This window comes from Haliotis rubra, unplaced genomic scaffold (genome assembly GCF_003918875.1).
Source record: "Haliotis rubra isolate DU_JTF1 unplaced genomic scaffold, ASM391887v1 Scf690, whole genome shotgun sequence".
NCBI lineage: Eukaryota > Metazoa > Mollusca > Gastropoda > Lepetellida > Haliotidae > Haliotis > Haliotis rubra.
Genome location: NW_025767402.1, coordinates 133519 through 158701, shown reverse-complemented (window position 1 = coordinate 158701; position 25183 = coordinate 133519). Strand labels below are relative to the sequence as shown.

At 44.4% G+C, this 25183-nt stretch overlaps 1 protein-coding gene across 2 annotated transcripts in view; it reads left to right on the top strand.

Annotated features, from left to right (window-relative positions):
* Positions 1-21676, top strand: part of LOC124258384 (chromatin modification-related protein eaf-1-like) — a 36877-nt gene extending 15201 nt beyond the window's left edge. The window contains exons 6-11 of one of the 2 annotated variants that reach the window (XM_046692478.1): positions 1970-2096; positions 4613-4784; positions 5425-5529; positions 8311-8413; positions 11555-11744; positions 13912-14030. In XM_046692478.1, coding sequence (XP_046548434.1) covers positions 1970-2096; positions 4613-4784; positions 5425-5529; positions 8311-8413; positions 11555-11744; positions 13912-13915 — 701 coding nt within the window. In that variant the 3' untranslated portion in view covers positions 13916-14030. Of the gene's footprint in view, positions 1-1969; positions 2097-4612; positions 4785-5424; positions 5530-8310; positions 8414-11554; positions 11745-13911; positions 14031-14138; positions 14259-19782 lie in introns of those variants that run through there. The other variant, XM_046692477.1, reaches the window with a different exon arrangement.
* Positions 21677-25183: the final 3507 nt, after the last annotated feature.

Sequence of the window (25183 nt, the reverse complement as noted above, 5' to 3'; positions counted from 1 at the left end):
CTGGAAGATGCTTGATTAACTGTGGGTTGCACCTCTCTGGTAACATTTATACCTACCTACTACCTCTACTGGAAGATGCTTGATTAACTGTGGGTTGCACCTCTCTGGTAACATTTATACCTACCTACCTCTACTGGAAGATGCTTGATTAACTGTGGGTTGCACCTCTCTGGTAACATTTATACCTACCTACCTCTACTGGAAGATGCTTGATTAACTGTGGGTTGCACCTCTCTGGTAACATTTATACCTACCTACCTCTACTGGAAGATGCTTGATTAACTGTGGGTTGCACCTCTCTGGTAACATTTATACCTACCTACCTCTACTGGAAGATGCTTGATTAACTGTGGGTTGCACCTCTCTGGTAACATTTATACCTACCTACCTCTACTGGAAGATGCTTGATTAACTGTGGGTTGCACCTCTCTGGTAACATTTATACCTACCTACCTCTACTGGAAGATGCTTGATTAACTGTGGGTTGCACCTCTCTGGTAACATTTATACCTACCTACCTCTACTGGAAGATGCTTGATTAACTGTGGGTTGCACCTCTCTGGTAACATTTATACCTACCTACCTCTACTGGAAGATGCTTGATTAACTGTGGGTTGCACCTCTCTGGTAACATTTATACCTACCTACCTCTACTGGAAGATGCTTGATTAACTGTGGGTTGCACCTCTCTGGTAACATTTATACCTACCTACCTCTACTGGAAGATGCTTGATTAACTGTGGGTTGCACCTCTCTGGTAACATTTATACCTACCTACCTCTACTGGAAGATGCTTGATTAACTGTGGGTTGCACCTCTCTGGTAACATTTATACCTACCTACCTCTACTGGAAGATGCTTGATTAACTGTGGGTTGCACCTCTCTGGTAACATTTATAACCTACCTACCTCTACTGGAAGATGCTTGATTAACTGTGGGTTGCACCTCTCTGGTAACATTTATACCTACCTACCTCTACTGGAAGATGCTTGATTAACTGTGGGTTGCACCTCTCTGGTAACATTTATACCTACCTACCTCTACTGGAAGATGCTTGATTAACTGTGGGTTGCACCTCTCTGGTAACATTTATACCTACCTACCTCTACTGGAAGATGCTTGATTAACTGTGGGTTGCACCTCTCTGGTAACATTTATACCTACCTACCCTCTACTGGAAGATGCTTGATTAACTGTGGGTTGCACCTCTCTGGTAACATTTATACCTACCTACCTCTACTGGAAGATGCTTGATTAACTGTGGGTTGCACCTCTCTGGTAACATTTATACCTACCTACCTCTACTGGAAGATGCATTGATTAACTGTGGGTTGCACCTCTCTGGTAACATTTATACCTACCTACCTCTACTGGAAGATGCTTGATTAACTGTGGGTTGCACCTCTCTGGTAACATTTATACCTACCTACCTCTACTGGAAGATGCTTGATTAACTGTGGGTTGCACCTCTCTGGTAACATTTATAACCTACCTACCTCTACTGGAAGATGCTTGATTAACTGTGGGTTGCACCTCTCTGGTAACATTTATACCTACCTACCTCTACTGGAAGATGCTTGATTAACTGTGGGTTGCACCTCTCTTGTAACATTTATACCTACCTACCTCTACTGGAAGATGCTTGATTAACTGTGGGTTGCACCTCTCTGGTAACATGTATACCTTACCTACCTCTACTGGAAGATGCTTGATTAACTGTAGGTTGCACCTCTCTGGTAACATTTATACCTACCTACCTCTACTGGAAGATGCTTGATTAACTGTGGGTTGCACCTCTCTGGTAACATTTATACCTACCTACCTCTCTACTGGAAGATGCTCTGATTAACTGTGGGTCTTGGATGACAGGAGACTTGTTCTATGTTTCTATGTTGTATGTCAGGAACATTTGACTCCTATGTCCTAAATATTCCTACTGATTCTGTTAACTGTGTACATGTGATGTAGGTAACAAGGACGATACCAGGAAGCGAGGACTTGAGCTGGCAGAGCTACACAAGGAAGCCAAACGACTCAGTGCCTTGAAATTCTATGATGCAGAGAAGTTGTGCGAGTCGGGCAGGAAAGGCAAGAGGTGAGACAGAGGCGTACTCAGACAATAAAGCCTTAATTTGAAACTGCCTATCATTTGAAAATGGAAAAACTCTAATATGTTGTTGTTCATGAATTATTCTTCACTTAGGCCAGACCAATTTTATTTACGGATTTTTGGCTTCAGAAAAGCTAAAGGCAGGAGGGGAAAAAAATAAAAATAAAATCACCAGTCAAAGGAATATTCCTTCTAAATACTCAAAGTATTTTACTTTTTTTTCTTATTCTTGAACAAATACGACAGGCGGATCCGTAAAACAAGAAATAAAATTGGTCTGGCCTTACTGGAAAATGAAAGCTGAACATACTGCTGTGTGAAAGCAATTGTAGCTATCACTCACTAATCAAGTCCTCCCAGTTTCCTGGGTTGCTGGGGATCTTATCTGAATGCCCATCAATTGTACAATAATGTGTTGACCCTATATACCATCCTGAAGAATATAGGATCCAGCCAAATGTGTTGGTTAGTTGCAGGACCCAGTGTAAAGGGTTTACAGACTTGGAGATATAGTCTATTGAATGTTAGTGTACCAATAGGCTAAGTCAGTCATAATGTGAACCACTGACTGTTCACTGCCTGCTGTCATCACACAGCTGTGAACCACTGACTGTTCACTGCCTGCTGTCATCACACAGCTGTGAACCACTGACTGTTCACTGCCTGCTGTCATCACACAGCTGTGAACCACTGACTGTTCACTGCCTGCTGTCATCACACAGCTGTAAACCACTGACTGTTCACTGCCTGCTGTCATCACAGCTGTGAACCACTGACTGTTCACTGCCTGCTGTCGTCACACAGCTGTGAACCACTGACTGTTCACTGCCTGCTGTCATCACAGCACTGACACAGCTGTAAACCACTGACTGTTCACTGCCTGCTGTCATCACACAGCTGTAAACCACTGACTGTTCACTGCCTGCTGTCATCACACAGCTGTGAACCACTGACTGTTCACTGCCTGCTGTCATCACAGCTGTGAACCACTGACTGTTCACTGCCTGCTGTCATCACACAGCTGTGAACCACTGACTGTTCACTGCCTGCTGTCATCATACAGCTGTGAACCACTGACTGTTCACTGCCTGCTGTCATCACACAGCTGTGAACCACTGACTGTTCACTGCCTGCTGTCATCACACAGCTGTGAACCACTGACTGACTGCCTTCACTGCCTGCTGTTGTCATCACAGCTGTGAACCACTGACTGTTCACTGCCTGCTGTCATCACACAGCTGTGAACCACTGACTGTTCACTGCCTGCTGTCATCACAGAGCTGTGAACCACTGACTGTTCACTGCCTGCTGTCATCACAGCTGTGAACCACTGACTGTTCACTGCCTGCTGTCATCACAGAGCTGTGAACCACTGACTGTTCACTGCCTGCTGTCATCACACAGCTGTGAACCACTGACTGTTCACTGCCTGCTGTCATCACAGAGCTGCAGGGATCATACTCAATAAATATCAGAAATTGTATGTAAGAACATATATATACACAGTGGAAAGCTGATAGGTAAAATTTCAAGGGACTCGCCAAAATTGTTTACTTATCAGGTATTTTACTTATCCAAACTTATATAAACCTGCAAATGACAACCATATGCATGTATAGGTATGCCTATGTAACAATGAACGACCTATCAGGGTTGGCCTCCAGTTGTCAGTGTATTGTCAACTGCATGACGCCAGCGAGCTGTAAGTAGGATGTTTGTTTGACTAGAGACTGACACGACTGCCCCTCATGGCGGATTATGTGGTGATCGCTAATTTAGTTATCCAGTCTCTTTTGTTAAGTAATATACATCCAGGGACCGTGAGAAGACGTTTAGTTAAGCGGTATTGTTTACTTATCCAAGTTTAGTTAACCGGACTCTAATAGTGATAATTAATGAAGAAAGTTGCCGGGACGAAAGAAAAGTGTTTACTTATCAGGTCTGTTAAGTTAAGCGGTCTTTACTTAGGCGGTTTCCACTGTATATGGAAATGAAAAATAAGGGATGGATCCAGAGGGGATATGACCCCCTCTCGCTGTCCCGACAAAAAATCCCTGAGGAGCATTTCCTGCTAACCTTTGGACATGACATGTTTTATGTGCATCCCACCTTCTCAAAAGTCCTGAAATCACCCCTGAAAATGTCCTATTTCATATAGATTTCATTATAAGTAATGAGATGGCTTGTGTTACTATGATAACACATCATAAAGAGAAAGAATCTAAATATAACAATAGTGTATTGAATGCAAAGTTTAAAGGCAATTTGAAATACCACAGAAAACATTTTTTCTACATTTGCCTGCTGAACTCAGCCTACCGTGTATCAACCGATGTCATAGATAAACCGACCCCCTAACTTGACCCTTAAAATCAATATGAAAATGGTACGTTTCGTACATATGCCGACCCCCACGATGGGGTCCTAATCCCAGACCACGAGACAACTGGCAGTTACCGGCTTATCTACAGTAATATACGTTACATTCAATGTCTTTGTAGAGCCAAGAATATTGGGCTAGGCAATGGTCAGAAGAAATCTGCAGCGTATGAGATGTTTGTGTTGGAAAAGAGGGAGGTGCTTCGCAAGACGATGTCATTGTGTGAGAGAGCCACGCAGAAAGTGCTGCGCTACTCCAACAACTTCCTACATAAAAAACTCAAGACGGAGGAGGTATGGGCGTCATTCATTGGGAGCAAGTCATTTTGGTTCTACTTGTGCTTTAATCAGTTGAGTGAGTGAGTGAGTTTAGTTTATGCCGCACTCAGCAATATTCCAGCTATATGGCGGAGGTCTATGAATAGTCGAGCCTGGACCAGACAATCCAGCGATCAACAGCATAAACATCAATCTGCGCAATTGGGATACGATGGCATGTGTCAACCAAATCAGCGAGCCTGACCACCCAATCCCGTTAATCACCACTTATGACAAGCATGGGTTACTGAAGATCAATTCTAACCTGGACCTTCACGGGTGCTTTGATCAATGTTGCAGCAGTTGTATATTGGGATTGGAGGGAGGGGGAGAAGGGGTTGGGGGTATCAAACTTTCTCACCTCTATGTGTGAGGAGGGAAGAAGTAACTTGTCATCTCGTACCGAGATTGTTACATGACATGTTTTTGGGATATAAGAATGTAACATAAATTGAAGAATACATTCCTAAGATCTACCTCTATAAAGACCTTATCATTATTGACTCTTCTTCGTCAGCACAGGGTCTCTTCTTTCCCACAATTAGAATCATGTAATAAGATCATTTGTTGTCATGAATCTCCAATATTTACTCACTCCATTGTCCTTGACTTTCAGAGAGGATGTCGAGCTCAGAGGGTGAAGGGAAAGGCTGCGTTAGGTCAGCTGATATCTCTCATGGAGCTGCACCGAGAAAAGTGTTGTGTGGACAACTGTGTCCGAGTGAGTGTTGTGTGGACAACTGTGTCCGAGTGAGTGTTGTGTGGACAACTGTGTCCGAGTGAGTGTTGTGTGGACAACTGTGTCCGAGTGAGTGTTGTGTGGACCACTGTGTCCGAGTGAGTGTTGTGTGGACAACTGTGTCCGAGTGAGTGTTGTGTGGACAACTGTGTCCGAGTGAGTGTTGTGTGGACACTGTGTCCGAACTGTGTCCGAAAGTGAGTGTTGTGTGGACAACTGTGTCCGAGTGTCCGAGTGTTGTGTGGACAACTGTGTCCGAGTGAGTGTTGTGTGGACAACTGTGTCCGAGTGAGTGTTTGTGTGGACAACTGTGTCCGAGTGAGTGTTGTGTGTGTGTGATATGTTGTGTGGGGAATACTGTGTCAGGTGGCGTTGTGTGATATGTTGTGTGGGGGACAACTGTGTCAGAGTGAGTGTTCAGTGATGGTGTGTGATGATCCAATGTACCAGATATGGGGCATACTGTGTGATCAGGCATGATAGAGTCTGTGCAAGTTTCAGATGCTGATAATTGTGACCAGCTGGGATCAACTGAGTGCAAATACCGTGTGTCTATCAGTGTTGTGTTGCCAACCATGCGAGATGAGGCTATCTGGAACACTGGTCAAACCATGATATCTGTGCGGATATGGTACAACACCAATGGAGCACAAAACCATCCCTAGTGAGTGCTAGGCACACCTCTCAAGTGAGCGCTGTGGAACACTCCATTTAAGCATTGTTATATTAGTCACACCCTGTGTTGTAGGAAGCCTAGCTTGAGGACAACTGAATTATTGCTTGTGAGATGGTTGTTAGGGTCACACCCTGTGTAGGAAGCCTTGCTTTTGGCTACAAGCACTATGACCCAAAGTGATTTTGAAGGATAGATGTTGAGAGCGTCTTTTTAAATAGGTATTTGATTATATACTCAGCAAAAGCCAGCTTGATGGTGGGTTCAGTACGAATTCAACATTAGATAGGCACTGTAATCAAATCATTACAGGAAATGGGTTGGGCACCATACAATGGCCGGATCAAAAACATTTTTTTGTGTACAATATCCTGACACATCAATGAATAACTCAGCATAATTTCAAGACATTACGAAAACGTTTGCAGTCCATTCAGACTCGCTTGACATCAGTATCTAGTGTGACCACCACGAAAGGCAATAACTGCAACATGGCGCTCTATGCATGGAGTGCACCAATCCCTGGATTGATGAGGGCGTGGCACCTGGAACAAGACTCTGAGAAAGGCCTGGCGCAATAAATCGGCTTCTGTCGATGGTTTTAGGTCATGAAGATTGCTTCAGTCTATGACTCAAAGTGAATTTTCATCCTAAGATGTTCAGTAGGGATTATATAATTGCAGGTAATAACGTTGCGTTGACCAACCTGCATAGAACAAGTCCCCTGACAAATGTTGTTCCAGTAATGGACATTAAAATGTGGTATTCTGGAACACCACAGGACCCACTCTCTGGTTCAGGCCTATTCCACCCCATACCATGATGCTTGCACCTCCCCATGAGTCACTTTCCATAACACATTGGTCTGAGTAACGCTGGCCACGTCTGTGAACAGAACAGTTCTCCATTGCCTGCATCGCCAGTTTTGGTGTTGTAGGGCAAACTGTAGACGTTCACACCGATGATGAGGGGTGAGGATAGGTCCACGGTAAGGTCTACAGCAATGGAGGTTCGCGCTCTTAAGACGTCGGCATACTGTATCAGTACTGAATGGGCTTCCGTGTGTTCCCACTGTCTGGCGCGCTGTTTCGGATGCCTGCATTCTGTACATGCTGTCGCACAACATGGCGGTCTTGTCGTCTTTGTGGTGTGGCTGGCCCGGAAACGTTGCTGCAGCCTGTAGATGGTCCGAACGTTGACCTGGAAGTGATTGGCAACGGCTTGTGCAGTGTGGCCAGCTAAAGGCTTCCAAGCGCCTGGTTCCTCTGAGCTGTCGTGAGTCGCGGCATCCTGCTGACGTTGTAATGTGAATGTTTCAACCAGGTTTGGGGGGTTCATTTTATAGGGCTGGTCCTTGTGAACAGCACGTGCAGCATGAGTAGCATGAAAAGCATGGAGAACACCGTACCATCTCTGATATCAGGTTGCGTTTTTGAGACCATTTCCTGGGTTCCATTCTGAGTTTGGGAAGGAATTCTNCTCAGGTAAAGTTGGAGATGTTGTCAAAAATATACAATCAAAACATTAAATGAGTTTACAGTTATCCGTTTCTGCAAAGGAAAATTCCAAACTGACGTTTCTTTTGCTGCTTAGTATACTTGTCCCACAGTTTGAGGAATTACTCTTTCTGATTCGCTAAACATTTTGACAACTTGATGGCATAATTCACAAGCCCAAAATTTGAATGTCAACCCAACCCCACCCACCCTTTGTGCTGAAGGTTTGTTAAATGACCATTGAAACTCAGGTGAAAATGAAGTGTGCTACCCAGTCCTTTTCTCAATAGTGTTCACCACCCTTTCTCAAAAGCTGTATCCGAATGTGCAACATGGGTTTCATCATCAAGCTGCTAATATGACAAACATTTTTATCAGGCCATAATCTTGCATGATTTAAAAGTGTATTATAACTTAGCAATTCGGAGAGAGTGATATAGTTACAAAATGACCCCATGAAAATTCACTAGTCAGTCGGACCAGTGACTGGAGATTTACTGACCTGACTGGATTTTTACTAGCCACGGGCTAGCAGGCCAGTGTTTATTTCGCACACGGGACAATCTGTGAAACTGTACACTTGCATGTTGTCAGATGGCCTTGACCCACCATCGCCTGCTGTTACAGTGGAGAGAGAGAGCAGCATCGGGACAACAAGAGGCGAGGAGAGTACTGGCGGAGATGTTAACTCCCTCTGGTGAGTGTTTTGTGCTGCAACAGAATATTCCAGCACTGACTTGCTGCAAAGCTATGAACAATCAGATCCAATGAACCGAGCAGTTACCTCCCTTTGCAGGAGCAGTATGTAGCTGCTTGTTCTGGTGGCCGATTTTTTACTGACATTGTTATGTGGGATTTTTTGTAAGGGAGCTTATGTTTATTCAAGGATGTAATGTGAATACATTTGTGATGTAAGTACTCCGAAAGACTCTATCTGCATGTTATTTGGCTGATGTATTTCTTTGTAGCCAAGTCACATGCAGGACAGAAAGTATTCATTGTAATCTTTCTGTTAAATTTACCAAATCATTGTAATCTTTCTATTTTAATTCCATTATTCCTGACCGCCTCCGAGGTGTAGTGGTTAGAGCATCCGCCCGGAGAGCGGAAGGTTGCGGGTTCGATCCCTGACCGCGTCATACCCAAAGACATTAAAATATGGTACTTGTTGGTCCCTGCCTGGCACTCGGCATTAATGGGTACAACAAGGACTGGTCGGCTCCGAGTCAGTATAATGTGTCTGAGTGGGGTATTCATGCTTCACTGCGGCATGATATCTCAGTGGACTAGCACTATACAACAGGCTTCAGTCTGGGCTAGTACAAGCACCCGCACATACACATACACACGCATGCACGTCGTCATATGAGCGAAATATTCTCAAGCACGACGTTTAACCCAATTTCACCTCACCTCACCTCCATTATTCCTATTTATACGATACTCTTCTAATGCATATTCTAAAAAATATTGAGCCTGTGTACGAATAGAATAGATGAATGGATCTCTCCAAACTGCAGGAAATGCTGCACAGTGTAAAATCTTAACTTTCCTTTGTTTACATTGCAAACAAGCACTGATTTAGAAACAAGTGTTGTTTTCACACCAGATGTGTTTTGATGGGTTACATCTGGAGACTTTATAATGGTGACATTTGTCATTTGATACAACACTGGTTGACTTCAGGGAGTATGCTGCAGCTGTGTGTGATGTCTACGTCATGTAACGGGCATCTCATGACTTGCCTATGTGAAATGGGGTTTTGCAAACACTATTTAATATACATCCTCGATAATCTCCAGGGTATACGTTACAATAAATCTCCACTAAACCCTGGATGCATCTACGGCTCAGCCCCATGATTTTATTACCTCCCTTGGCTGGCTTTCATCAAATCAGGTGTCTACGCTATGAAGTTGAGCATACCAATCACAACTCACTTTCGCTTCTTTTATCCAACCGATTAAACTTGGCAACATAATTGTAGCAGAGGTACTCTGAAAGAGGTAGAAAGAGTGCTTGCATATATTTGTTAAGGTTTCAGACCTGTCAGTTTGTCTGTATGATTTTCCCCCAAATCTGAGGCGCAGTGCGAACAAACCTTTGAAGCTGCGACCGCTATCTTTGTTGACACTGGCAAGCTCGGTTGTAACGGCGGCTTAGCTGATTGGCTACTGTGAGAATGCGGATCCAGCAAAGGGAGGTTATAAAATCATCGGCGCCGTAGATGCATCCAGTGTACTAGTGGAGATTTTATCGTAACGTATGCCCTGGAGATTATCGAGGATGTTCAATATAGAGGAAATCTCACTTCTGCATTTGTGTTTGCATAATTTCAGAAATGTTCAAAAGGATTCTATGTTTGTGGTCGAGATTTTAGAACTATTAATGGTGATTTGATGATTAACAGATTAACACATACACCAAACAATGCAGAGAATGGAGATTTGATGATTGACAGATTATCACATACACCAAACAATGCAGAGAATGGTGATTTCATAATGTTTAAAAAATGGCAAAATGTTTTTCACAGGTCAGTATCAGCACTTTGGTTTGTGTGATATATATTGACAGTGAGTGATATCAAGAAACAGGGTATTTCCGACTTAAAAACTGAAATGTCTCTTTATATGCATGATGTATGCTAAAGTGATTAGGTTGAAGGAGAGGGCCCAAACTGACCCCCTTATTATGTGTGTTCAGGTGGAGTGAGGTCCAATTGACCCCTCTCCTCTCACTGATCAACCTCTCTGATCACTCCCCCACCCCACTGATCACCCTCCCCCACTGACCCCACTGATCACCTCTCTGACCCTGATCACCTCTGACCCCTCACCCCACTGATCACCCTCTGACCCCTCTGACCCCATTGATCACCCCACTCATCACCCTCTGACCCCTCTGACCTTCCACTGATCACCCTCTGACCCCCCTATCACCCCACTGATCACCCTCTGACCCCTCTCACCCCCACTGATCACCCTCTGACCCCTATCACCCCACTGATCACCCTCTGACCCCCACACTGATCACCCCACTGATCACCCTCTGACCCCTATCACCCCACTGATCACCCTCTCTATCCCCCACTGATCACCCCACTGATCACCCTCTGACCCCTATCACCCCTCTGAATCACCCACCCCTCTGACCCCCTATCACCCCACTGACCACCTCTCACCCCACTGATCACCCTCTGACCACCAATCACCCACCCTCTCTGACCCCCACTGATCACCCTCTAACCCCCTATCACTGCACTGATCACCCTCTGACCCCCTCTGGTCACCCTCTGACCCCTATATCACCCCACTGATCACCCTCTGACCCCTCTGACCCCCACTGATCACCCTCTGACCCCACCGATCACCCTCTGACCCCCACTGATCACCCTCTGACCCCCTATCACCCCACTGATCACCCTCTGACCTCCACTGATCACCCTCTGACCCCCACTGATCACCCTCTGACCCCTCTATCACCTCACCCCACTGATCACCCTCTGACTCTCCTATCACCCCACTTATCACCCTCTGACCCCCTCATCACCCCACTGATCATCCTCTGACCCCACTGATCACCCTCTGACCCCCACTGATCACCCTCTGACCCCTATCACCGCACTGATCACCCTCTGACACCTTTCTGATCACCCTCTGACCCCCTATCACCCCACTAATCACCCTCTGACCCCCTATAACCCCTATAACCCCATTGATCATCCCCTGACTCCCTCTGATCACCCTCTTACCCCTCTCTGATCACCCAGACCCCTCACTGACCCCCTCATATCTTCACTGACCCCCCACTGACCCCCCTGATTGTGTATGTTCAGGTGGAGTGAGGTCCAACTGCTACAAGTTCATCACCTGGGTGACTGGTTGTAGTGCCAGCACTATAGGGAAGGTCAATGACCAGATGAAGCAGACAGGGGGGAGAGAGGGAACCACCCCAGCATGGGCTCAGGAAATACTGGATGGAAAACCCACGGCGAATCTCCAGCGACTCACTGAGTCAAACTCACAGTAAGTGTCAATGTTTCATAGCAGGTCCGTCTTCTTGTTGAACATACAACCAAGTAGTGGGCAGAGATGTCTTGACAGTATTATAGGCCCCCAGGCAAAGCAGAGGTCTGGGGCCTCTACCTGCTAGGGCTGGGACGGGTAGGAAAAAAGGGAATCTAGTACCCGCATGTTCTTACCCGAATCGGAATCGAGTAACCAGAAACGTCAAGAATAAAGCGCTTCTGTCAACTTTCTGAATATTCAATCACGATTTGACAGATATTTTTATAGAAAACATGAAAGGATGGCAATAAGACATTGAAACTGATCTTAAACTATTTAATTTACGTCCGTTTAACTGATATCAAGAGCAACACCATTACTAACTTACATTCCACTATGACTTGACTACTCATTGCTCACGTGCAGATAAATTACAGTCGTTAATAGTAACCTCCATTAACCGGACAATACCAAAGATGTGTGTTACAAAAAAAGGCAATTTATTCTGTTGTTGAACTACATTCAGATGTGATATTCTAACTGAACCTATAATGTTTTACATGGAGACTTTATGTAAACTTACATAGAATGAAATGTGATTGATGTATTTACTGACTGGAGAATTCTATACGAGATATACAGATCGGCAATCTGTAATGCAACTGAGTTAAGCAACATAACAAAATGCTTGGCTCGCATGAGGGAAGACTGGTCATTTTGCTCTGTTGCGCAAGTCAGTTGCATTACATTACAGTGTGTCTATTATACATTACAGAATACAGACAAATACCGGGCTGTGAATAACTCATTAACCGTAATTAAATTTTTATCCTTCCAGAATATTATTAAAAGTCGCATTAAAATACTTTTGTTTGAATGTAGCGACAAAGAAATGCATCTAAATGCTATATTTTTACGTTTAGATAAACAAAAACAGCACAAAACTATTGTTATTTAAATATTCTAAATTTGTATATAAGTGAACATTGAGTTCTTCATTGGAAGTTGTGCTTCTATATATTTCTGATTATCTTTCTTCTTATTGTCATGATAATCAGCCGAACATTGAATTTGTAAATCAGAATGTGCTCTTTCAATAAATGTTCGTTTTAGTATGTTAATTTATTAGTTTTAATTGATAATCCCAACACATACAATCATTTAATTACAATATCTGTCATGGTGAATGTATTCAGCTTTGACGCAGAAGTAAAATATGTCTCATGAAATTGAAATGAAATATAAACTAAAGACAACATTCAATGTAGTGTTAACTGCTTTTTATGAACTAACTTAATAAGCAATTAGAGTTACACAGTGTAATGAACACCATCATGTTTTACATTGTGTTTTAGAGCAAGATGTTTGTGCATTGAACTTGTACTGTTTCTGCAATAAATAGCATGGTACACATAGTCGCCAATTGGTTCTGCCATTTGCATCAAACTCAAAATGAGCCCAAACACTCAACTAAGCACTTTTGCTCTAGGTTAGAGTTACATGCCCTTGACATTACAGAGTTCTCTCCCTTTCTGGGTACTCGATTCCTTGAAATAGGACTCGATTCCAGCTGTACCCGACCTGGATTCGAGTACCCGAGTATCCGTCCCAGCCCTACTACCTGCACATCCACTCACAGGAATAGAAATGTACATGGTCGATACTATTTATTAGTAGTTAGTTCAGTATTTATTTCCTTATTGACAGCAAGTGACAAAACATTCATAGACTAACATGGAACCCCATTTGGAGGCCCCTAAGTGTGTGGACATAGTCCTGGTAGTAGGCCATCCCATGGCGATTTCAGGTTCCCCAACTTGTGTGGACTGAATTTCAGTCATAAGTCAGTTAGTGATTCATGTAGTAGAATTTCTTCCCAGTCAGAGTCACGGCCAAGCACCTGCTTCACGGGATGCTGATAGTAATGCTTAAGGGATTGTTGTCGGGCACAGGTACTACAGATATGTACCCCAGGTACGTTTCTGTATAAGGACATGTACCCTACACAAAGTCAAACTACAGTCAGCAATAGTAATACCTTCACAACATCATTTAGTATATTGCCAGGGTTCATTTCATCCAAATATTTAAGTGCAATACAGGGTCACATTGCTGTATTTTCTGAGGGGTATTACATAAATATAACTATAATTATGATGTGAAGGATAAAACTGGTGTATTTCAGATGACAGTATTGGTACGTCCAGTATGCTTGGGTCTCCCACATGCCCTTCTGAACCAAGTCCAACCATCTCCGGGGCCAGCACTGTCACCTCTCCTGCACCACAGACGCAATCAGGGAATGTGAGTAAACAGTGTATTTAATAACAGAAATATTTAAGCAGGTTGATATTGAGGGGCCAGGTCAACTAGATTGAGATGATGGTTGTACAGACTGTGTTCTATCTGCAGAATGAAGTCCAGCAGCAGTTTATGCAGCAACAGGCACAGATGCTGAAGATGCTGGAGCAGAAGCTGATCGAGACACAGATGATGCAGCAGACACTCATGCAGCAAATTGCCAGACCAGAGGTAATGCAGAATACTAACTAAACTCCCAACATCCCACAGAACACACACTAAGACCCCAACACCCCAGAGAACACACACTAAGGCCCCAACACCCCCTACAGAATACTAACTAAACTCCCAACACCCCACAGAACACACACTAAGACTCCAACACCCCACAGAACACACTCCAAGACCCCAATGCCCCACAGAACACACACCAAGACCCCAAAGCCCCACAGAACACTCACTGAGAGCCAAACACCCCACAGAACACACACTGAGAGCCAAACACCCCACAGAACACACACTGAAGACCCAAACACCCCACAGAACACACACTAAGACTCCAACACCCCACAGAACACACACTAAGACCCCAACACCCCACAGAACACACACTAAGACACCTAAGACTCCAACACCCAACAAACACAGACTAAGACCCCAACACCCCTACAGAATACTAACTAAACTCCCAACACCCCACAGAACACACACTAAGACTCCAACACCCCACAGAACACACACACTCCAAGACCCCAATGCCCCACAGAACACACACCAAGACCCCAACGCCCCACAGAACGCTCACTGAGAGCCAAACACCCCACAGAACACACACTGAGAGCCAAACACCCCACAGAACACACACTAAGACCCCAACACCCCACAGAACACACACTAAGACTCCAACACCCCACAGAACACACACTAAGACCCCAACACCCCACAGAACACACACTAAGACTCCAACACCCCACAGAACACACACTAAGACCCCAACACCCCACAGAACACACACCAAGATTCCAACACCCCACAGAACACACACACAAGACCCCAACACCCCCTACAGAATACTAACTAAACTCCCAACACCCCACAGAACACACACTAAGACTCCAACACCCCACAGAACACACACCAAGACCCCAACACCCCACAGAACACACACTAAGACCCCAACACCCCACAGAACACACACTAAGACCCCAACACCCCACAGAACACACACACTAAGACCCCAACACCCTCACAGAACACACACACCAAGACCCCAACATCCCACAGAACACACACTAAGACCCCAACACCCCACAGAACACACACTAAGACTCCAACACCCCACAGAACACACACTAAGACCCCAACACCCCACAGAACACACACCAAGACTCCAACACCCCACAGAACACACACCAAGACCCCAACACCCCTACAGAATACTAACTAAACTCCCAACACCCCACAGAACACACACTAAGACTCCAACACCCTACAGAACACACACCAAGACCCCAACACCCCACAGAACACACACTAAGACACACACTAAGACCCCCAACACCCCACAGAACACACACTAAGACCCCAACACCCAACAGAACACACACTAAGACCCCAACACCCCACAGAACACACACTAAGACCCCAACACCCCACAGAACACACACTAAGACCCCACCCAACAGAACACACACTAACACCCCAACACCCCTACAGAATACTAAGAAACTCCCAACACCCCACAGAACACACACCAAGACCCCAACACCCAACAGAACACAGACTAAGACCCTAACACTTCTACTAACTAAGTAAACTCCCAACACCCCACAGAACACACACTAAGACCCTAATGACTTTGCTACAGAACACACACTAAGACCCCAACACCCCACAGAACACACACCAAGACCCCAACACCCAACAGAACACAGACTAAGACCCCAACACCCCTACAGAATACTAACTAAACTCCCAACACCCCACAGAAAACACCAAGACTCTAACACCCCACAGAACACACACCAAGACCCCAACACCCAACAGAACACACACTAAGACCCCAACACCTCTACAGAATACTAACTAAACTCCCAACACCCTACAGAACACACACTAAGACCCTAACTACCCCTACAGAACACACACTAAGACCCTAACACCCCTACAGAATACTACTAAACTCCCCACACCCCACAGAACACACACTAAGACCCCAACACCCCACAGAACACACACTAAGACCCCAACACCCCACAGAACACACACTAAGACCCTCAACACTTCTACAGAATACTAACTAAACTCCTAACACCCCACAGAACACACACCAAGACCCTAACACCCACAACAGAACACACACTAAGACCTCAACACCCCTACAGAATACTAACTAAACTCCCAACATCCCACAGAACACACACACAAGACTCCTAACGACCCCTACAGAACACACACTACACTTAACACCTCCTACAGAGTACTAACTAAACTCCTAACACCCAACAGAACACACACTAAGACCCTAACACCCCTACAGAGTACTAACTAAACTCCCAACACCCCACAGAACACACACTAAGACCCCTACACCCCCTACAGAAGACTAACTAAACTCCCAACACCCCACAGAACACACACTAAGACCCTAACGACCCCTACAGAACACACACTAAGACCCCAACACCCCACAGAACACACACTAAGACCCTAACACCCAACAGAACACAGACTAAGACCCCAACACACTCTACAGAATACTAACTAAACTCCCAACACCCCACAGAAAAACACACCAAGACCCCAACACCCCACAGAACACACACCAAGACTCCCAACACCCAACAGAACACACACTAAGACCCCAACACCCCTACAGAATACTAACTAAACTCCCAACACCCCACAGAACACACACTAAGACCCCAACGACCCCAACAGAACACACACACTAAGACCCTCAACACCCCTACAGAATACTAACTAAACTCCTAACACCCTACAGAACACACACTTAAGACCCTAACACCCTTCCCACAGAACACACACCAAGACCCTAACACCCCACAGAACACACACTAAGACCCTAACACTTCTACAGAATACTAACTAAACTCCTAATACCCCACAGAACACACACCAAGACCCTAACACCCCACAGAACACACACTAAGACCTCAACACTTCTACAGAATACTAACTAAACTCCTAACATCCCACAGAACACACACAAAGACCCTAACACTTCCTACAGAACACACACACTAAGACCCCAACACTTCTACAGAGTACTAACTAAACTCCCAACACCCCACAGAACACACACTAAGACCCCCTACACCCCTACAGAACACACACTAAGACCCTAACACCCCTACAGAATACTAACTAAACTCCTAACACCCCACAGAACACACACTAAGACCCCAACACCCCACAGAACACACACCAAGACCCCAACACCCCACAGAACACACACTAAGACCCCAACACCCCCTACAGAATACTAACTAAACTCCCAACACCCCACAGAACACACACCAAGACCCCAACACCCCACAGAACACACACTAAGACCTCAACACCCCTACAGAATACTAACTAAACTCCCAACATCCCACAGAACACACACAAAGACCCCCCCTACAGAACACACACTAAGACCCCAACACCCCTACAGAGTACTAACTAAACTCCCAACACCCCACAGAACACACACTAAGACCCCATACACCCCTACAGAATACTAACTAAACTCCCAACACCCCACAGAACACACACTAAGACCCCAACACCCCACAGAACACACACTAAGACCCTAACACCCCTACAGAACACTAACTACACTCCAACAACTCACACTAACACCCCAACACCCCCTACAGAGTACTTACTAAACTCCCAACACCCCACAGAACACGCACTGAGATCCCAACACCCCCTACAGAGTACTAACTAAACTCCCAACACCCCACAGAACACACACTAAGACCCCAACACCCCCTACAGAGTACTAACTAAACTCCCAACACCCCACAGAACACACACTAAGACCCCAACACCCCCTACAGAGTACTAACTAAACTCCCAACACCCCACAGAACACGCGCTTAGACTCCAACACCCCACACTAAAATCCTAACACCCCCTACAGAATACTAACTAAACTCCAAACACCCCACAGAACACACACTAAGACCCCAACACCCCACAGAACTCACACTAAGACCCCAACACCCCACAGAACACACACTAAGACCCCAACACCCCCTACAGAATACTAACTAAACTACCAACGCCCCTACAGAACACACACACTAAGACCCCAACGCCCCTACAGAGTACTAACTAAACTCCCAACACCACACAGAACACACACTAAGACCCCTAACACTTCTACAGAGTACTAACTAAACTCCCAACACCCCACAGAACACACACAAAGACCCCAACACCCCACAGAACACACACACCAAGGCCCCAACACCCCACAGAACACACACTAAGACCCCAACACCCCACAGAACACACACTAAGACCCCAACACCCCCTACAGAATACTAACTAAACTCCCAACACCCCACAGAACTCACACCAAGACCCCAACACCCCACAGAACACACACCAAGACCCCAACACCCCACAGAACACACACTAAGACCCCAACACCCCCTACAGAATACTAACTAAACTCCCAACACCCCACAGAACACACACTAAGACCCCAACACCCCACAGAACACACACTAAGACTCCAACACCCCACAGAACACACACCAAGACCCCAACACCCCACAGAACACACACTAAGACCCCAACACCCCACAGAACACACACTAAGACCCCAACACCCCACAGAACACACACTAAGACCCCAACACCCCACAGAACACACACTAAGACCCCAACACCCAACAGAACACACACTAAGACCCCAACACCCCCTACAGAATTCTAACTAAACTCCCAACACCCCACAGAACACACACTAAGACCCCAACACCCAACAGAACACAGACTAAGACCCCAACACCCCCTACAGAATACTAACTAAACTCCCAACACCCCACAGAACACACACTAAGACCCCAACGACCCCTACAGAACACACACTAAGACCCCAACACCCCACAGAACACACACCAAGACCCCAACACCCAACAGAACACAGACTAAGACCCCAACACCCCCTACAGAATACTAACTAAACTCCCAACACCCCACAGAAAAACACACCAAGACCCCAACACCCCACAGAACACACACCAAGACCCCAACACCCAACAGAACACACACTAAGACCCCAACACCCCCTACAGAATACTAACTAAACTCCCAACACCCCACAGAACACACACTAAGACCCCAACGACCCCTACAGAACACACACTAAGACCCCAACACCCCTACAGAATACTAACTAAACTCCCAACACCCCACAGAACTCACACTAAGACCCCAACACCCCACAGAACACACACTAAGACCCCAACACCCCCTACAGAATACTAACTAAACTCCCAACACCCCACAGAACACACACTAAGACCCCAACACCCCCTACAGAATACTAACTAAACTCCCAAATGACTGATGACACTTGCATCACTTGCCCTCTCAGAATACACAGACATTCTGACCCATCTCTGAAATATGGTTCTACAAAGTATCTTACCACTTGCAGCAGTAACCATTATAGCTCTCGTACTGGTTTTGAATGGTGTCATGCAACGTGTTACATTGTTGTTTTCTCCAGACTCTGGCCTCAGGGATGTTATCACAGCTGGGTCAGTTCCAGGTAGCAGCTACCAACAGTCCACAGTTCCCGGCCAATGCAGCTCAGAGTACTCTGAACCAACTCCCGACCACACACTCCCAGAACACCCAGAACAGCCAGCTGGAAACTCTCACTCCAGGCCTGACAACAACCTCAACCAGTCCCAATGTATCAAACACACAGAAGGGTTCTGTATTGTCTCAGCCGATGACAGTTGGTCGCTTGGGGCAACAGTTGAATGCTGGACAACAGGTGCCATCCCAGAGCCAGCAGCAGTACAGCAACTCCAGTGGTCATCCACAATTTCAGGTTCCAGTTCTTGGTAATCGTCAGTCAAATGTATTGCATCTGCAGGCACCTAATATTCAGATAAAACTAGCTCAACCTCAATATGTGCTGCAGGCAAGTTCCAGCAAGTCTAATACCACGACATCCACAACCCAAGCTGAGGTTCAAAACACATCATCACAGCAAGTGTCTGAACAGAAGCCGAAATCACACGTGACAAAGACAAATCAATCCACTGAAATGACTGGCCAAACCATCCACATTTCAGAACAGAACGTATTGAGACATTTTGCCAAAGATGAAATAGCTCAAGCTCAAACTACTGACCAATCAAATATGGTTAAGATTGGCAACCAGATCCATCAAGTAATTAATCTTCATCCACACCAACTATCTCAGGTTGTAGCCCAGCCCATTCAGTTGCAGAACATTCGACCCAACCTGCAGGGTCTAAGAATTCCAGTACTGCAGCCAGCTCAAAGAGCACAGCAGCCACAGAACCAGCAGGTTCCATTTTACCCTCATGACACAAGCAGGCCCCAGCTACCCCAGTTTGTAACTGTGGCCCCTTTGAATCCTGAACAGTTGCAACAGAGAGGCATCCAGAACATCTGTGTTCCTGCTCGGCTCCCTGTTGGGAGTCCTATAAGTCTTGAACAGCTCCAACAGATGTTTGTCCAGTCGCAGCGGCATACAGAGGCTTCTGTGCAGCAGGTCAACAAAGTATCAGCCCAAACTCCAGAAACCAAGGAAAACAGTGTAGTTTCATCTCAACAGAGTCAACTACTGGGGAAGGAGGTATCTACATCTCCTTCACAAGGAGCGAAATCTGCTGAATCTCTGACTTGTATGCCTCCTGGTAAGGAGCAATGCAGCTCCACTCAATCATTGCAAAGACACAAAAATGAAACATCTGATCCCTCTAGTGTATGTAACGCTGCCTCTCAGTCTGACAATGTCACCCAGTGCAGTACAGTTAATTCCGCTGTTGAAACCTCCATTGGGCCAGTGCCCTTTCATAGTTTAAGTGCAGTTCGTCAACATAGTCAAGAACAGAAACCTTCTTTATCAGCCTCCAGTATTGCAACAGACGATTCCACCAAGATCAACTTCAATGAACTTGATAGCCATGGATTAAGTGAATTTGCTCATCTGCAAAATGTAGGTCAATGTCATGACTCAAGTCATGGTCAAACGGGCCCAAATTCACAGGGAGTCAATTGTGCTTTAGTAGTTCAGTCTGTCCCCAGCACAAACACTGAGAATCTAAGAAGTGGTCACCAGACACCTTCAAGTGAACTAGATGAAATGTTACGGTCATTTGTGATAAACAGACATGGTGATTTTGACCTAGTGTCCCCTTTACCTGATAACATCACACGAAGCAGGAATAACAGCGGTGAGTCAACAATTGAACCAACAATATCAGTGGACATGTCTTCATTTCCCAGAGAACTTCTGAGCATCATTGCACCTCAGGCTCTGACCATTACAATATCCAATGGACAGTCTCACAATTCCGGCCAGTAGAATGTACCGGCAGATTTGTGTCAATATATGATAAATAAATGCAATTATCGGGTTATCCATTTGTTAGCCCTTTAGACTTACCACAAGTACACCAGTGCCCAGGAACAGTGAGTGAGAGTGAGTTTAGTTTTACGCCACACTCAGCAATATTCCAGCTATATGGCAGCTGTCTGTAAATAATCGAGTCTGGACCAGACAATCCAGTGATCAACAGCATGAGCATCGATCTGCGCAATTGGGAACCGATGACATGTGTCAACCAAGTCAGCGAGCCTTGTTAGGGTGCTTTAGGAACTCAGCAGTGTCATGGAGAGGACACCAGGAATGAGTTTCATCAATGTAGATAATTAAAGTTGTCTTTCTCCCTCGATAGCTTTCGTTTCAACCACTCGGCAAGAAAAAAAGAAACCATATTCACTCCACCTCGGATACTCACTATTGGGTCCCACAATTAGCAATGCAGAGTTGCGACCCTTTGTCACGCCAGAAACCTATCATTGTGGGCTCGAATCCGAGTTCATACTGATTGTCTTACATAAATCTTCAGCACCATAACCCTGGTCGTAGGTTTCACTGCAGCTGTAGCTATCTGGGCCCTGCATCACTAGGGGTGGGTATTGCAGAGAAGTTTCATATTGCGATATATTGTAATTCGAAAGCATATTTTGCGATACGTATTGCAATATATTGCAAGAACATTTTTTTCATATAAAATTACTTATAATCGAGTTAATGCTTGATTTATAAAGCAAAAACACAACAAAATCACTATGCCTGATTAAGCTTTAATAAAAACTTTTAATCATGTTAAAATGAAGGAAACAAGGAAAAGAACAATTTAACATCAACACAGTGGTTACTAGTTTGAACTAGTTTCTCCACTGTCGAAAAAGCCCTGAGATTTTAGACAGCAACTTGACCTGGTCAGGAGGACATATCAGGGATCACTGGTCAATAATGAGTAAATATATATCTATATAACATTCAGATCAAAAACATTGCGAATCACTTGAACAAAACTTAAGAACACAACTTCAAACCGAACTTAACTTGATTTCCGGTGTGAAAAACGGAAATATCCTAAGATTTCCGAGTGTTACGAAGTTTTCCAAATGCAGGTCGAAAAACCGGTTTTCGATCCGGGTATCGCAATACGTATCGATTTCATGTCTGAACCGGTAAATACCGGTAAACAGGTTACATTGCGCAGCCCTAGAATGCAATACCTTAAAAAAAACACCTTGTACAATCTCATCCGTACATATGATAACCAATGGAAGATGATCTCACCCAAAATCGACTGGCTACTCAATTTCACACTCGTTGCATCCTATGTGCGTACAGAGAATAAGGACCATTATTTAATGAAAGTCATCAATGATGGGATTTTATTCCTATCTTACATTCCATCGCAAAGAAAGAGTGTGCTCGTGAGTACAATACGGGATAAAGCAGGTCATATGCTGGTGAGTTGACCGAATGTCTCAAATACTAGTTTACAAAATGTCAACTATCTTAGAAATGATACCATCATATTTATGCTCTGTATCAAAGTCTTGCTTGGGGAGGCATCAGCAAGCGAAGATGTTGAAATTGTAACGGTGTATGCGCGATTTATATGCAGGCAGAAAAAAATTCTTACGCAAGTCTAGAGGGGTTCACCATTACCTTGGATAGAAAAATTTCGCTCGCTAAGATATTTTTACCTAATAATATCCATCTAATCTACTTAAAGTTTACACACGAGTAATTGTCAGAAAATCAATTGAAGACTAGTATTATCATGGTCGAAGCTTCTGGTCCAGGAATGCAACACCCGAGAAAAATGCGCTACCATCGCGATCTCCGATCTCTGGGACATGCAAGGATTCGATAAACCGGTGCGGAAGATGCATTATACGCCTTGCACTTACAAAACAATGTTTGCAGAGGAAATGAAGTGATACTCAAATCTTAATTGGATTGGTTAATCAATATCACCCTTTAATACCCATATATCGGTTTGTCACCGAAATATGAAATAATGGGATTATACTCGGGGCTATTATCCTTTACCAAAGACAACGTTTGTAACAGAAACACCAGATAAAACAAGCAATATGTTAACCACCCACCCGGAAAACAAATGAATAGTTAAATTTATAAGTTAACAACTTTTTTCAATTTCCAGATTTGTAGGTAAATGTTGTACAAGGCTCTACACTTATCATTGAACTCTTTCTTGTAATTCCCCCGCAGAAGATGCAAAACTTTTGGATGGGTTAAAAAAATACAATAGTGATCACAATAATTATTAACGTTGTCGTATTTATGTAAAACGAGGAACAGTCCCCTCTACAAGCCTCTGTGGGATCATGGTTTTTCAAAATATGAAGTGTCCCATTTCACTCAGGATTTTTTTATTTATCCAAACATATGTACTTCATCAGCTTAAGGTATTCTCATAAAAAAAGATTGACTGATAATCAATTGAAAGTTATTTCATAACCTATATTATAAGATAGGATTGTACCCTGCCATAGATGAAGTGGCTGAAAAATTGAAAACAGTGGACAAAAAACACCAACTAGAAAAGGAGTGGCTCGGATTACAAAAAATTACAACAGAGCCGTTAATGCTATAGACGGCATGGACACTGCACTCACCATGGGACTCAGCGTGTCCGATGTCAGTTTATTGTCGACTATCATCGCCGATTTTGTCGTGCTAGGTATGGAAATAGCGTCTTCTCAGGGTTAGCAGGAATTGCTCTTATATTTATTCAATGTTGATTGCAAAAGAAGGCATTGAAGTATTCTGGCCGAAGTGAAGTTAAATACTATCGAGGATCATATCTCGACGGCACTCTCCGATAGTAAGATTTTCAAAATGTTCAGAAGGATAGCTAATCCTCATGAGTTTGACTTAAAGGGAGCCATTATACAGGCAAAAGCCTACTCGTTTTATATTTAACTGAACATGAATGTTTTTGTGTCCAAGTGAAGGTTTTATGTTTAATTATAATAAAGGACAGATAGATAAAAACAAAGCAATATCCGTTTTACCATGGACTATGTCTACAGATAGGTAAAGGCCCCGCATCCCCATGGAGAAAGAGAAACTTAGGAAATCATGGTATATAACATACAATGACGATATTTCGAATCTTCTTTATGACAAATTTAAGAATCAACTCAAACCTTAATTAGATAATTCTATCCAGGAGAGTAAATCAAATGTCACAGCATACATGTAGGTCGTGCTTTCTAATATGTAAAAAACATCAAGAACGTGATTCGGAAATCCAGAGACCAAATAAGTAAATTACTTACGTTTTGTAAATCAATATCAAAACAAAATAATATCTGAATTCACTGAAACACACACGTGCTTCACGTGCACACCTTAGGGTAGTGAGCGAGTGGGTGATCAATACAAAGAAGAGACTTGAACATATCAAAAGAATTCTTTTGAACTGGATAAAACGGGAAAATAACCATTATTAAACGTTCAGCTTTATCATCTATAGTTCATGTTAGGGGTGGGTATTGCAGAGAATTTTCACATGCGATATATTGTGATT